The sequence below is a fragment of the Neltuma alba genome, unplaced genomic scaffold (assembly GCF_004799145.2).
Source record: "Neltuma alba isolate B1F8T4 unplaced genomic scaffold, ASM479914v2 tig00001215_pilon, whole genome shotgun sequence".
Lineage (NCBI taxonomy): Eukaryota > Viridiplantae > Streptophyta > Magnoliopsida > Fabales > Fabaceae > Neltuma > Neltuma alba.
The window spans coordinates 77,030-88,997 of record NW_021632380.1 but is presented as its reverse complement, the minus strand read 5'-3'; the positions used below and the strand labels follow the sequence as shown (position 1 = coordinate 88,997).

General features: G+C 32.9%; 2 protein-coding genes across 3 annotated transcripts; one reads left to right on the top strand and one right to left on the bottom strand.

Annotated features, from left to right (window-relative positions):
* Window positions 1-296: 296 nt before the first annotated feature.
* LOC114754117 (phosphopantothenate--cysteine ligase 2-like) lies at window positions 297-1,851 on the top strand (the record flags this gene model as incomplete). Its single annotated transcript, XM_028942861.1, has 3 exons — window positions 297-500; window positions 957-1,076; window positions 1,541-1,851. Coding segments are annotated over 3 exons (564 nt in total), but the record flags the coding sequence as incomplete, so codon positions are not given.
* A 3,090-nt stretch (window positions 1,852-4,941) lies between these two features.
* On the bottom strand, window positions 4,942-11,441 carry LOC114754098 (serine carboxypeptidase-like 1). 2 transcript variants are annotated; one of them, XM_028942851.1, is made up of 15 exons: window positions 11,129-11,441; window positions 10,382-10,529; window positions 9,732-9,877; window positions 9,007-9,080; window positions 8,344-8,466; window positions 8,014-8,116; window positions 7,877-7,914; window positions 7,494-7,595; window positions 7,025-7,111; window positions 6,778-6,918; window positions 6,626-6,697; window positions 6,421-6,539; window positions 5,624-5,737; window positions 5,474-5,528; window positions 4,942-5,346 (listed from the first exon to the last, which is right to left on the bottom strand). In XM_028942851.1, the coding sequence occupies exons 2-15, from the start codon at window positions 10,513-10,515 to the stop codon at window positions 5,263-5,265; spliced, it is 1,392 nt and encodes a 463-aa protein (XP_028798684.1). In that variant the 5' UTR covers window positions 10,516-10,529; window positions 11,129-11,441; the 3' UTR covers window positions 4,942-5,262. The 2 variants fall into 2 exon arrangements, with proteins under 2 accessions (XP_028798684.1, XP_028798680.1); XM_028942847.1 differs by having other exon boundaries at window positions 10,382-10,525.
* Window positions 11,442-11,968: the final 527 nt, after the last annotated feature.

The window sequence follows — 11,968 nt, the reverse complement described above, 5'->3', positions numbered from 1 at the left end:
CGTCCATAATTTAGTCATATACTCCTCAGATTTTATTTATAAGGCACTTTTAATATTTCATATAAACTAAAAAAACTTTAAACTACATTAATTTTTCATTAAAATATAACAAATTTCTAATTTTACCCCTCATTTATTATATACATCTTTTGAAAAAAAACTATCTATACTATAAAAAATGAAGGACAAAATGTATTCATGCTAAATATTTAATGAAGTGACTTATAAATAGGATTAACAAAAACCTTCTTTCTTTACCTTGTAAATAGAACCAGATGAGTATACTATATTTTTAAGATTTAGCCAGTTCTTTACTTGTGATAATTTTTAACCAAAGTGCTAAATCAGTTGTTTTTTCGTTCGTGCAAAATAGCCGTGTAATTTTTTTGTTAGTGCAGATGTTGCAAATGACTGCAATGTCAATGAGGCGTCTCGGGCCACGTGCAATGTTCTATCTTTCAGCTGCAGTATCTGATTATTATGTTCCTTGGAAGGACATGGTAATAATTTGAAAATTAGTTCTTCTTCAATATAGTAGTCTTGTTCTTTATTTCTGGATCCTGTTATTCAGTAGCGTAGATATATGTTAGTCACTAGATTGTTTCCAATGCAGAGTTTATACTTTAATATTGTTGCAAATGACATAATTTCTTATAGTTGAAGAAATTTATAATTCTATAAGATTTTGGAACTGCTATGTGCATCAAAGATGAAATTTTGGTCTTGGTAAGAGATTTTGAACATAATGGATAACAAATTCTATAAACTATAGACCTCAAGACGGGGATACCTGGGGAAAAACTTCATCAGATTAGTATGGCTGGTTATTACTTTAAAAGGTGGACCGTAAAGCTAGAAATTCGCAACTTCTACTTATATCAGATTTTTTTGGTTGGCCAGATACATGTCCTAGATTTACTTGCTATTGGTGATGTCAACTTGTATTATTCCTCTAGGTGGAGCACAAAATTCAGTCAGGATCTTACCTTTTGGACGTCAAACTCGTTCAAGTGCCAAAAATGTTGTCGGTGCTAAGGGAAGAATGGGCTCCATCTGCCTTCTGCATATCTTTCAAGGTACAGAACTCTGTCCCCTCCTGTTTGGCTATTTTACACTTGTGGAATCTTTTCATTGCCCTATACTGTTATGTTAAATGCATGATTAATTTATAATCACCATTCGCTAGTTTTAAAAAAGGTCTGGAGTTTGGCTCAGAGTTTGAAGCTGAGTTCAGTTTTGGATGCCTTTCCATATGATGTTATGTTATTTTTCGTGCGAGCTCGTCAATGATATTGTTTTTCAAAAACAATGTGCCTAGGTTGCCTGATATGGGGTTCGATAAAAATTTGCATTCAATTTTTGAATCTTCATCATGAATAACAATTGGAATACGTTCAGATTCAAACTATATTGTTTTCCAAGGATCTCCTGTTTTCTCGCAACCCTAAAGCATTGAAAAGGAAATGAGACTTTTTGATACTAATACCTTTTGATGTTACAACCTTTTCATCTAAGATTTATTATTTTTCATTGCTGGCAGTTAGAGACAGATTCAAACATTCTTCTGAAGAAAGCTGATAAGGCTCTTGAAAAGTACAGATGCATGCTGTTGTTTGCAAACGAACTCTCCACTCGCAAGGAGGAAGTGGTGGTTGTCACCAGTTCTGAGAAGACCACTGTTCGGCGCAATAAGAGTCAACCTGGTGATGTTGTAGAGAATCCCCTAATTAAGCTTCTTTCCGGGAAACATTTAGCTTTCATTGAAGAATCTAGCAGATGAGTCAAAATAATGAGATCCTGATCAGCTGTCTTTTTGGGACACTAAAACTTTCGCTTTTATTGGACAAATTCATCGTCCATAAGAAGGATGAGAAGAACTGGACGCACCATGGAAATAAGGCCTACAAGAGAAGAAATGTAGGGCCCTTGTCTGAATTTTATTTTATTTTATTTTATTTTGTTCTAAGATTAGCCAAGTTATAAATGAACTTTGCATCATATTTTTGAGTTTATCTCATAATAAAAACGGGTTTGCCCCATTTCCTTTCATGATTGAGAAATTGTATATGTTGTGAATGTTTGGGGTTCTGTGTTTGTTGTTAATGGTATTGACAGTGGAAGATGAAGTTAATACGATGAGCAAAAGAAATAGGTTTCTTATGAGAAACATTAGCACCAGATTTCAGTATGTAGTTTCAATTCTACGACCCTCTCGTTAGAATTGAAACTGCAAACGATCATATCAAAGTCATGAATTGAGCCTTTTCATGTTATATTTTAGTGTATAGATTCAATCAATTGTTAAATTACCGAGTGATTATAGAGAGGCAATGGAACTTGTACTAACAGATGGGCCAAGCCACTGTTTATGTCTTCTTCCTCACATCAACAATTTTTTTTTTTTGATACATCAACATATTTAATTTAATCTTAAATATAAAACTTAATCTATTTTGTCTTTAATATTTATGCATTTTGTCTTTAAGTAATCCTAATATGATGATGTATTTATTAAGGTTTTCTTTCAAAATATCGTTTCGATATGCACGATTAATAATGATATTTTAGGAAAGATAATATCTATTTATTACAAATAACTAACTTATCTAATTTTTTTAATATTCACTAACAAACTCTTAGTTGAGATGGTAAGTGATCTCATCCCTGTAAGGAAGAGAATACAAATTTGAATATCAGAAGTGCATTTATCCAGGAGGATCTTAACCTTAACGGTTCCTGTTTGACAGATATTAGTCTCATCCAAAGTAACTTGGGGATAATAAGAGTTTACCCAAAAATAATAATTTTTTTAATATTCTTAAATTAGTTTTTAATATTCTTAAAAACTCTATTTGATTTTGAACATTAAGACCGTTTGCGATTGCGCAAGAGGTTCAAATAAGTGTTTTTCTAAGCCGAACCACGCATATTACATTGCCTTTTCGTAACTCTCTGAATTGATCAAACTCGAGAGCCAGTGCGCCGTCGATCCTCTCATGTGCCAGAAAGGATCTATTAACCTTTTTTGTTTTGTTATACACACACTCCCTCCTCTTCTAATTTTTAATATAAAAGTTAATTTCATATTTAATTTGATCCTAAATATAAAATTCTAATCTATTTTATCTTTTATACTTATCTATTTTTGTTAAAATAGTCATTGTAATATTTACACGTGTTAAATATTTCATTAAATAGTAGTTGTAGCTAATACATATAATTAGCAAGAGTATTTTAGAGAAGGCAATATTTATTTATTACAAATAATCAACTTAGCTAATTTTCTTAATCTACTCAAATTAGTCAACTAATTCTCGTATTAAGGACTCGATATATATATATATATATATATATATTATAACGGGAATTTGAATTCTAAATCATTATTCACATGCTACCGAATTCTTATATTTGAGTTAGACTAGTGGGTTTTGCACATTTAAGTGGAACTCGAAAACAAATGAATAAGCATATTAATTTATGCATTGTCAGTCAACAATTGTCAGTCAATAATTGTCAGTCAAAAGATATAAATCTTTCCAGTCTTTAACCGATTTCATTAATTTTTCATCACTTAATTGAAGTTTATTAGATTAAATTTCTAAGCCATAGGAGCAAAGGGTGATTGGCCAATTTTTTCCATTCATTTGAATTGAACCATCCACTTCTTTTTAGAGGAATCATTACTAATATCCAATTTATTTAAATTTTTATAATTTTTTTAAATATCAAGAGAGCATACAGATCGTAATCCATCCATCTCCCCTCTCCTCCCCTCCAATCTCAACAAGATAGAAAGTTAATGTTCCCATCCATCTAGTTAAGCTGGAAAATTACGAACTACCCTGAATTACACAAGCCTAAAGCTTAGGCTACTTTTCAAGTTGGGATTGAAATGTAATCTTTCCAAACTATTATGGGTAAAGAAGTCATAACAGTTGGTATATGTATCTTTTTATTAGAAGTAATCATATTCGAAACGCTATCCACATTATGAAAAACTAACTTCTTCTATTAGACTCAATTTCTATTGATAACGGTTTTTTAATGTATGGTGCCAAGTCCATTATGTGTTAGGTGCTCCTCCATTCCTTCATTTGCTACCAAGCATTCAACCCAAATGGCTTCTATCTACCAATTCATTCCAACCCCCCCAACCCACTTTCATGGACGGTGCCTTTTTATAATACGCAAAATATTAGAGAGATTAAAAATTAGTAAATGATGACAGGGAACAATAATTATGGGACTTAACAGGTTTTAATACAGACAGCTTCCTGGTGAAGTTTTTTAGGTCATCTATATCTCCTACGAGATGGTCTGAAAATGATTATCAAAGCCTCATTCAAAATTTGAAACATTCGAAAAGGGGTAGCTATTTTACTTTTAACTGGTAACTAACTGCCTCCCGAACTCTCTCAAGCTTTGAGCTTGTCATTGTATAATAATTATTTAAAAAAAGCCTCATTCGAAAAATTTCTATTCGTGTTAGAGCTTAGTCGTCAAGACATCTTAGTCTGGTCAATGCCAACTGATAAATTTACTTCCCTCTTATGCACATTTATTCGTCTTAATTTTTTTCTTCCTCAAAGTATGGTTAAAGGAGTCGAGAAAATTTACAATAGGCCAATGATAGTCATGTTGTGGCATCAAAGCTGCCCCGTAAATAAAACGTCATATCTTATGAAGAAAGCTGAAGACAGTAGAAAAAATTACTCCTCCGATCCTCAATCTAAAATTTAATGAAGAATTGATATTAGTCGTATATGTAAAACTTATTTCACATATTTATCAATTTCTTTTATCAAATTTATCTTATTGATATCTCCCAACAATAATCACTAAGAGAGGGAGCGAGAGAATTTAACTAAACTTAACTAACATTCTTAATCCACTCAAATCAGCTAATTAGATCATATGTTAAGGATTAGAGACGAATACTTAAGATTTTGCAATATTGCAGATCCCAGCTTTTATTTATTTTGCATATGCTGTAAATGTTTTGCCACAATAGAAGCTTTGGAACAGAAATTTCGAACCCTTCTTGAAGGGTCTCCAAATCAAAAGAAATTAGTTGGATCAACCAATAATAAAAACAACGTCCCTCCGATCTAAATATAAAAATTGGTTGCCGGATGTACATGGGCCAAACCAAACTAAGATTTATATTTGGGCGTTTGAGCAGCAACCAACCTTGGGATTCGCTTAACTTGAAGCGACATTTCGGGCCTATGACCCGACAAGAACCCGAGTGAGTCTTCCTTAAATAAGAGCATATGAGAACCACCTGTCTATCATTTGGAAAGCTTCTTTAGGTTTAAATGATTGGGCTACATGACCCGCACCCTAATGTAAGAAAGACAGAAAGAGGAGGGTTAGAAGTCAATTTGAATTTGCCTATTTGAATAGATTTGAGAACCAATAAAGAAAAGAAATTAACTAAATGAAACTGTGTGGTGAAGATTTTACTTACTTTCACGGCAACATATGTCAAGAAGTACTCATGGTTCTTGTAGATTTGTGTGTATCTGCATTCAGTAATGGAAGGATGATATATGGGACAATATAATATATACAAATATCACAAAGGTTAGGATAATAATAATGGCCATTGATCAATTACCCGGCAACTTGACCATCAACAAACCATGCACGCCAAGGATCAGCTATTTTCAAGTTCAGTGACTTTATCCAAGCTTGTGTACCAATATGTGGTATTGCCAGGTCAAGATCAGAACTATGATAAGGAGTTCAGACATAAGCGAAGTTGACTGAAGAAAGTGATAGATGTACTAAACAATAGTTAGATCAGAATATTTTCTAAAGTATAGTGAGTTTCTAACTAGATTGGTTAGATGTTAGTAGCTGAGTTGGACTAAAGCAACTAACTTAATGTGTCCTTACATGTGTAAAATCTTGAGAAACAGTTCTTATATTATTTTTGTTTAAATATGATCTTAAATTTATATGTATGTTAAAATATGATTTAGATTAAATAAATTGTATATTTTAAATTTTTTAATTGAGAATGCAAGAAATTAAGTTGAAATTATCATTTTAGAGCTTAGAGGAAGAGGAGTAATAGTCTTCACTTTAACAATATAAATCAAATTTCTGATAACAATGAATAAAAATAAATTTTAAAAAATTACTATCAAGCTTAAGAGTTATAAGATATATAACCTTATATAAATAATTAAAAATAATTATTTAATATTTAAATAATATCTTGCCCCCTCTGGCCAAAGGTCCTTGCTCCAGCACTACTAGCAACAGGCTCCAGCCAATCTTAATTTAAAAGCTTATCTTGGTCAGTCTAATTAATTCCTGCTTCAGCAAATGAAATCTATAACACGAACCAAACTAACTCTTAAAATTACTCCATTTACGCAAGAAAAAAGTAAGGATGATGAAGTTTACGTGTATACAAGACATTGAAGGTTTGTCTTAGTGAGCATGCGATGATAATCAACAACACTTTGTAGATGAGTTTTGTATGATAAACTCATGTTGCATCTCAAGAACTCCCCTTTAGTTCCCTTCAAAGGCATAATAATAAAAAAATTTCTTAGTTAACTCTTGAATTAGTTTAAAGATATAATCAATAAACAAAGTAAATTCTTACCTCTCTAATCTGAAGAGCCTTCCTAACATCCTCATTATTTGCCCATTGGTTAACAAGCATGTGGTCATATCCCTACAAGTAAACTCCAAATTAAAAGGAATGTGTCTGTGCCTGTGCAAGCGTACGTATACAGCATTCTGAAGTTTACTTACACGACACCAGAATGCTGAAAGGTTCTGCAACGACTGGAGGATCCCTTCTGATGGATCTTCCAAGAGAATTCTTTCATTGTCATTGGGAGTCGTAATGCAAACAGGTTCCAAAATTTGATTTAGGTATATGTAGCGAATCAGCTGCAAATGAATAGCTTATACACTTAGTTTTTCATATCTATCTAATACTTCTAATGATGGTTGATTAGAAAGAACTGAGACAAGTGTGAAGGAGATTTATACGAACACGAGAGTATTCCTCATAATCTGAGACACACTTTGTGTTGTTTGGATTTATGTTGAGATAATCACCATTACAACTTGCCTTCATTGACTGCAGAAAAAATATCAAATTTTAGACAAGTAATTCCATGAGACTGATCACTCGACATTGAGTTTTCCAGTGTTAGATGTATCTCATGATTTTCATTATTCCAATTCAATAATTCATTAGTCGAGCTATAATTATAAGCTAATAAACTAAAAGGATAGAATTATGTTATGCATCTAAAGGTGAAACAACTCGACCTCTAGGAATCATAGAGCTCTCTCTCTAAAATAGTTCACTTTAGACATAAATGTGAAAAACATGCTCATCCTAATCAGTCATATAAGTCCGTGAAGAGAGCTATGATTAATTACTATCACAATTATGGCAAACAAAATTTTATCAGATTTGAATGAATGCATGAATAGAATAAAATAACTAAAATAACCTCATAGAGCTCATCCGATATAAGACTCATCTGGTGTGCATAAACAACTTGTGAGTTGAAGTCAAGAAACGCATCAGTTGCTGGGCTGGCAAGCACAAAACCCTGGGGCCAACTGAGAATCAGTGGAACTTATTTTCATATGCAATATGCCAAAGGAAAGTACTCTATATTAATGGTGCCCAAAAAGCAGAAAATTCCCCCCTAGTACCTATGAGACATCGTATTCACCTCTTGTATCATCAATGATTTTAGAGCTGTCTTACAAGAGAATATAGTAACTTTATAAGGCACTAGTCTGGAATATGATGCCTCACAAGGAACCAGAGAGTTTTTTTACCGGGGTTGGGGGGAGGGTAACTCTACACTTGTGTGCGTTATTTTACTTTGATATTTATGAGCGGATTGCTTCCTTCTCTGTAACCTGCAACTCAAACAAAGCAGAGAAGAAACTTAAAAATGGAAAAAAGAATGGCTATAGCTGACCAACTACAGATACAAGTTAAAATATACACTGCCTAACCTTCATATATTTTTTTAACAAGAGGAACAGTTGGCATAGTTGAATACGATCCACCACCAATGTAAAATGGATTTGAGCCAAACTCAGGATGATTAATAAACCACTGCGTTAATTGCAAATCATCAGAAGATAAAGTGCATCATATACATGTATATACGTCATTTATGTACTTTCTGATTTGAAAATTAGATACAAGAACCTGGTTAATGAGCAAATCCAATTGTGATAGAGGTTAGAAAGTCTGGCAACAATTCTATGCCAAATGGAAACTTTCGGTGCCAGTCAAGTGTTTGTGAAATTGTAAATGATTTCAAATCTAATATTTTTTACCTTCTGTAGAAAATCATATGTATTCTCAATCCACAGCATATCACTGCTATGGTAGCCTTCTTGTGTTTTCGAATAAGAAAATCCTGTGCCAACCGGTAAATCTATGTACATGACATTGAGTACCTGGTAATATAAATCCATATGTGGTCAGTTATGCTTATCTATCAAATGCATGTGCATAATACAATATCTCAAAAGAGAAGTAGCTCTACTAAATGAAAAAGCGAGATAAGTAGTAGTTGCTGTTTCAAAGATCATATCAGTAAGAAATAGAACCAACAAAGTAACTACTAACCACTTAACCAATGATGGCATTAGCGCCCGTGTCAAAGATTGTTTTCCATTGTTTCAATCCAGAAAAAGTTTCAATTAAATATTACTAATTTTGATGTATCAGTAGCAGAAGAATGGCTCTAATATACCTCCTAACAGAAAGAGTCTTTCCAATCTGAGAAAAATTGCTGAAAAAGTTGAGAGATTACAGTTTGCCCTGATATAATTTGTCTTAGAATCATAAAATAGCAACATAATGTCATGATTGTAGCATGAAGAGAAACAAAATAAACAGGGAAAGGAAAAAAAATGGCATTGATGGGAATGAATTATAAAATTGATCCGCAAGACAACACAAATATGGCAAGTTAAATTTAGAAACATCAGGACCTGCGTCCAAGCGTAGGGGTTTAATACAAGTGTTGGAAGAACCCCACTGGAACTGCGGTCAACTGTTACTGGTCCTGCAAGTTGTTAACTAAAAAGTGAGATTCTGATTACAGTATGGAAGGGGAAAGAGTAATAATTGTCCAAATATTTGTCTAGGTTTCCTCTTTTGCGACCCTTAAGGCAATTAATGAAGACATGGAATTACTTGGACGAGCACACGAGATGCAGGAACACCACATATCAGGCAATTTCAAGGGAAAATGCAATTTGGACCTTGTAAAGCCCAATGTAAGAGAGAAATTTGTTCAAGTTTGCATATTGCTTATTTCTCCAAACTTGAAATTCAGTATTCAGAGTAAAATTATACTTGACGTCTTGCAGAATGGCAAAAAAAAATCCCAATCAATGTGCAGAGTAAATCACAGCTGATGATGTTTAATCTAATAACTACTTGAATTTATGAAAAATTAACTCTGTTTTCTATTTTCCATTCAACGATTATCTTCTTGTATTTTCACTTTTGAAGCGCAAAAGGTCCGAATCCCACAAAATGTATGTCCCTATTTCATGTGGATCAACATATATATGACTCATTAGCCACAAGGGTAAACAAGACAACCCAGTCAGATTAAGGGATAAAGTTGAATTAATGCATCAAGAAGGGCATTACATTTGGACTCGTAATTTAGGGGTATACTTTTGAAATTAAAAATTAAAATGCGTACCATTTTCAAAAAGAAATGCAGAAAGCGCAGAGCAACCAGGGCCTCCAACAAACCAAAGTAAGATTGGATCTTTCGAGGGATTTCTTTGAGACTCCACAAATAAGTAAAATAATTGCACTTCCTCTTCTTCTCCCACTCCTATGTATCTGCACAATACAGTTAACACGAACATACTCACAATTATATCCTATTTGTGAAATTCTTGTTTGTTCCAATACTAAAAGTTAACAGCCAAGAGAAAAACAACACAAACAAAATAAATTAGTGTATGAAACAGTCTCATTCCATTCATGTTATTTTTTTTTTTTTAAAAAAAAAGATCCTATGTTTCTCCCCAAGCTTGAATTATTTTCATTGTTTTCAATGCAGCTTATTTGGGGAAAAATATTGTCATATTATTCTTTTCATTGAAGCTTTCCATTTTCCAATATTCAAAGGTGCGGATGCATAACATACAGTTACAAGTATAGGCTTAATCTGAAGGGGAGAAAATATCTAGAATTAAAAAAAAAAAAAAGATAATTTGGGAGGTTTGCCATAATTCAGGAGGGGAATAAAGAATATCATTTTCTTTTAAAGAATTCATAAATGAATAAATGAAAAGGAGTAAATATTCATTTCACAAAAGATGAGGGGGGAAAAAAGCTCACCCAGTTTCAAGTTTGAATGGGAGGTCACCAGAAAAGCCAGGTAAATTCCTGATAACTGAACGTGAAGAAGCCACGAACGGAGCAAGCAGTAGAATGACTAGGATGACATAGCACCATCTCCAACCCGTGGCCATAGTTAGAACACTACCTTTTGTGTGAATTATATAAATTTCATTAAATAATTTGGTGCCCTTATTACGTGATTCGTGTAAAAACAAATTCTCAAGTCTAGTTAACCCAAGGCGTATCTTCAGAGCCTAGGCCTTTTCAAGATTTTGATTCCAAACATAAAACAAATTAATGTTGATGTATGACTTTTAATCCTCAGCAATATTTCAAAAAAGACTGACTATGTTAATTATAACCACATCACTTATTTTGAATTCTATATGAATTAAATATAAATGATGAGTTAAACATCAAGAAAAATAGTTTTTTAAAAAAAATATTTTAAGCGAGGACCCGGTTTTGTGAAAACATAATCATTAAATTATTCAAGTTAAATAAAGTCAGCACAACTTTTGCTTTTAAAATTATTTTTAACAAATTTGTTGCGAAATGTCAATATCGAAATATATTCAGGGAACTAAAGATAAAAACATGTAGCAAGGAATTCGAACTAAATAATTTCGCATGAATAGAACTACAACAAAATAGCACTGATCAAAGCAAGAAAAGACGCCGGCGAAAGAGTTCATTCGGACACAAAATCAACTCTATTAGAGATCTGAGTGTGAAGTATCTAACCTTCTCCGTTAGCGCCGCGATTCCGATTATTCCAAAGAGTTCTTAATGCAGAGAATCGCCGGTGGTGATAGTGTAGCAGCTGAACAAGCGAGAGCTCAAGCGATGGTTCGCTGATTAGGATGAGGATTCAATGAATGAAATCACTGTTCGTAGAGGAAGAGAAACTGCAGGGTAACGGTGGAGATCTCTAGCCGGAGGCGGAGACGGCAACGAGGAATACCATAAGCCCGAAGCAGAGGGAGAGCTTCAACAGTTAAGCACCTGTGTACGGAAGTCCAAAAAGTGTAAGGCAGAAATTAATCAATGATTCATCCAAGCGTCCTCACGGGCGGCATGAACCACTTATCTCAGCAGCAACCACTGTTTAAGATAAAACTTTCTAATTCATTGTATTTTTTATATTTATTTATTTTTTAAGTAGGTTCTTTTAGTAATAGTAATTACTCAAATTAACCTACTAGTTATTATATTAACAATTGAAAATAGTACTCCTCCGGTCCTAATTATAAGACCCAATTGACTTATTTGAGGAGATTAAGGAAGTAAGTTAAATTGGTTGTTTATAATAAATAAGTGTTGTCATTCCTAAAATATCCTTGCTAATTAAGTATATTGGCTAAAACTATCATTATTAGAAGGATTATCTTGAAAAAAAATGCATAAGTATAAGAGACAAAATGGATTGGGTCTTATAATTAGGACCAAATAAAAAGTCAAATTGGGTCTTATAATAAGGACCGGAGGAGTATTTTCTTAACATACTCATTCAGTCCTTAATATAAGACTTAATTATTGAGTTAGTTTTAGTTCTAGATATATGATTCATTTATAATATTTATC

What these genes read in the sequence shown, in the direction of transcription:
- LOC114754098 (XM_028942851.1), bottom strand. Translation starts at nt 10,515, where the DNA reads ATGGCCACGGGTTGGAGATGGTGCTATGTCATCCTAGTCATTCTACTG. An exon ending in CATATGATTTTCTACAGAAG is followed by an intron (nt 8,117 to 8,343) that starts GTAAAAAATATT and finishes CAATTAACGCAG; the next exon opens with TGGTTTATTAATCATCCTGA. An exon ending in TGACATATGTTGCCGTGAAA is followed by an intron (nt 5,347 to 5,473) that starts GTAAGTAAAATC and finishes TTCTTACATTAG; the next exon opens with GGTGCGGGTCATGTAGCCCA.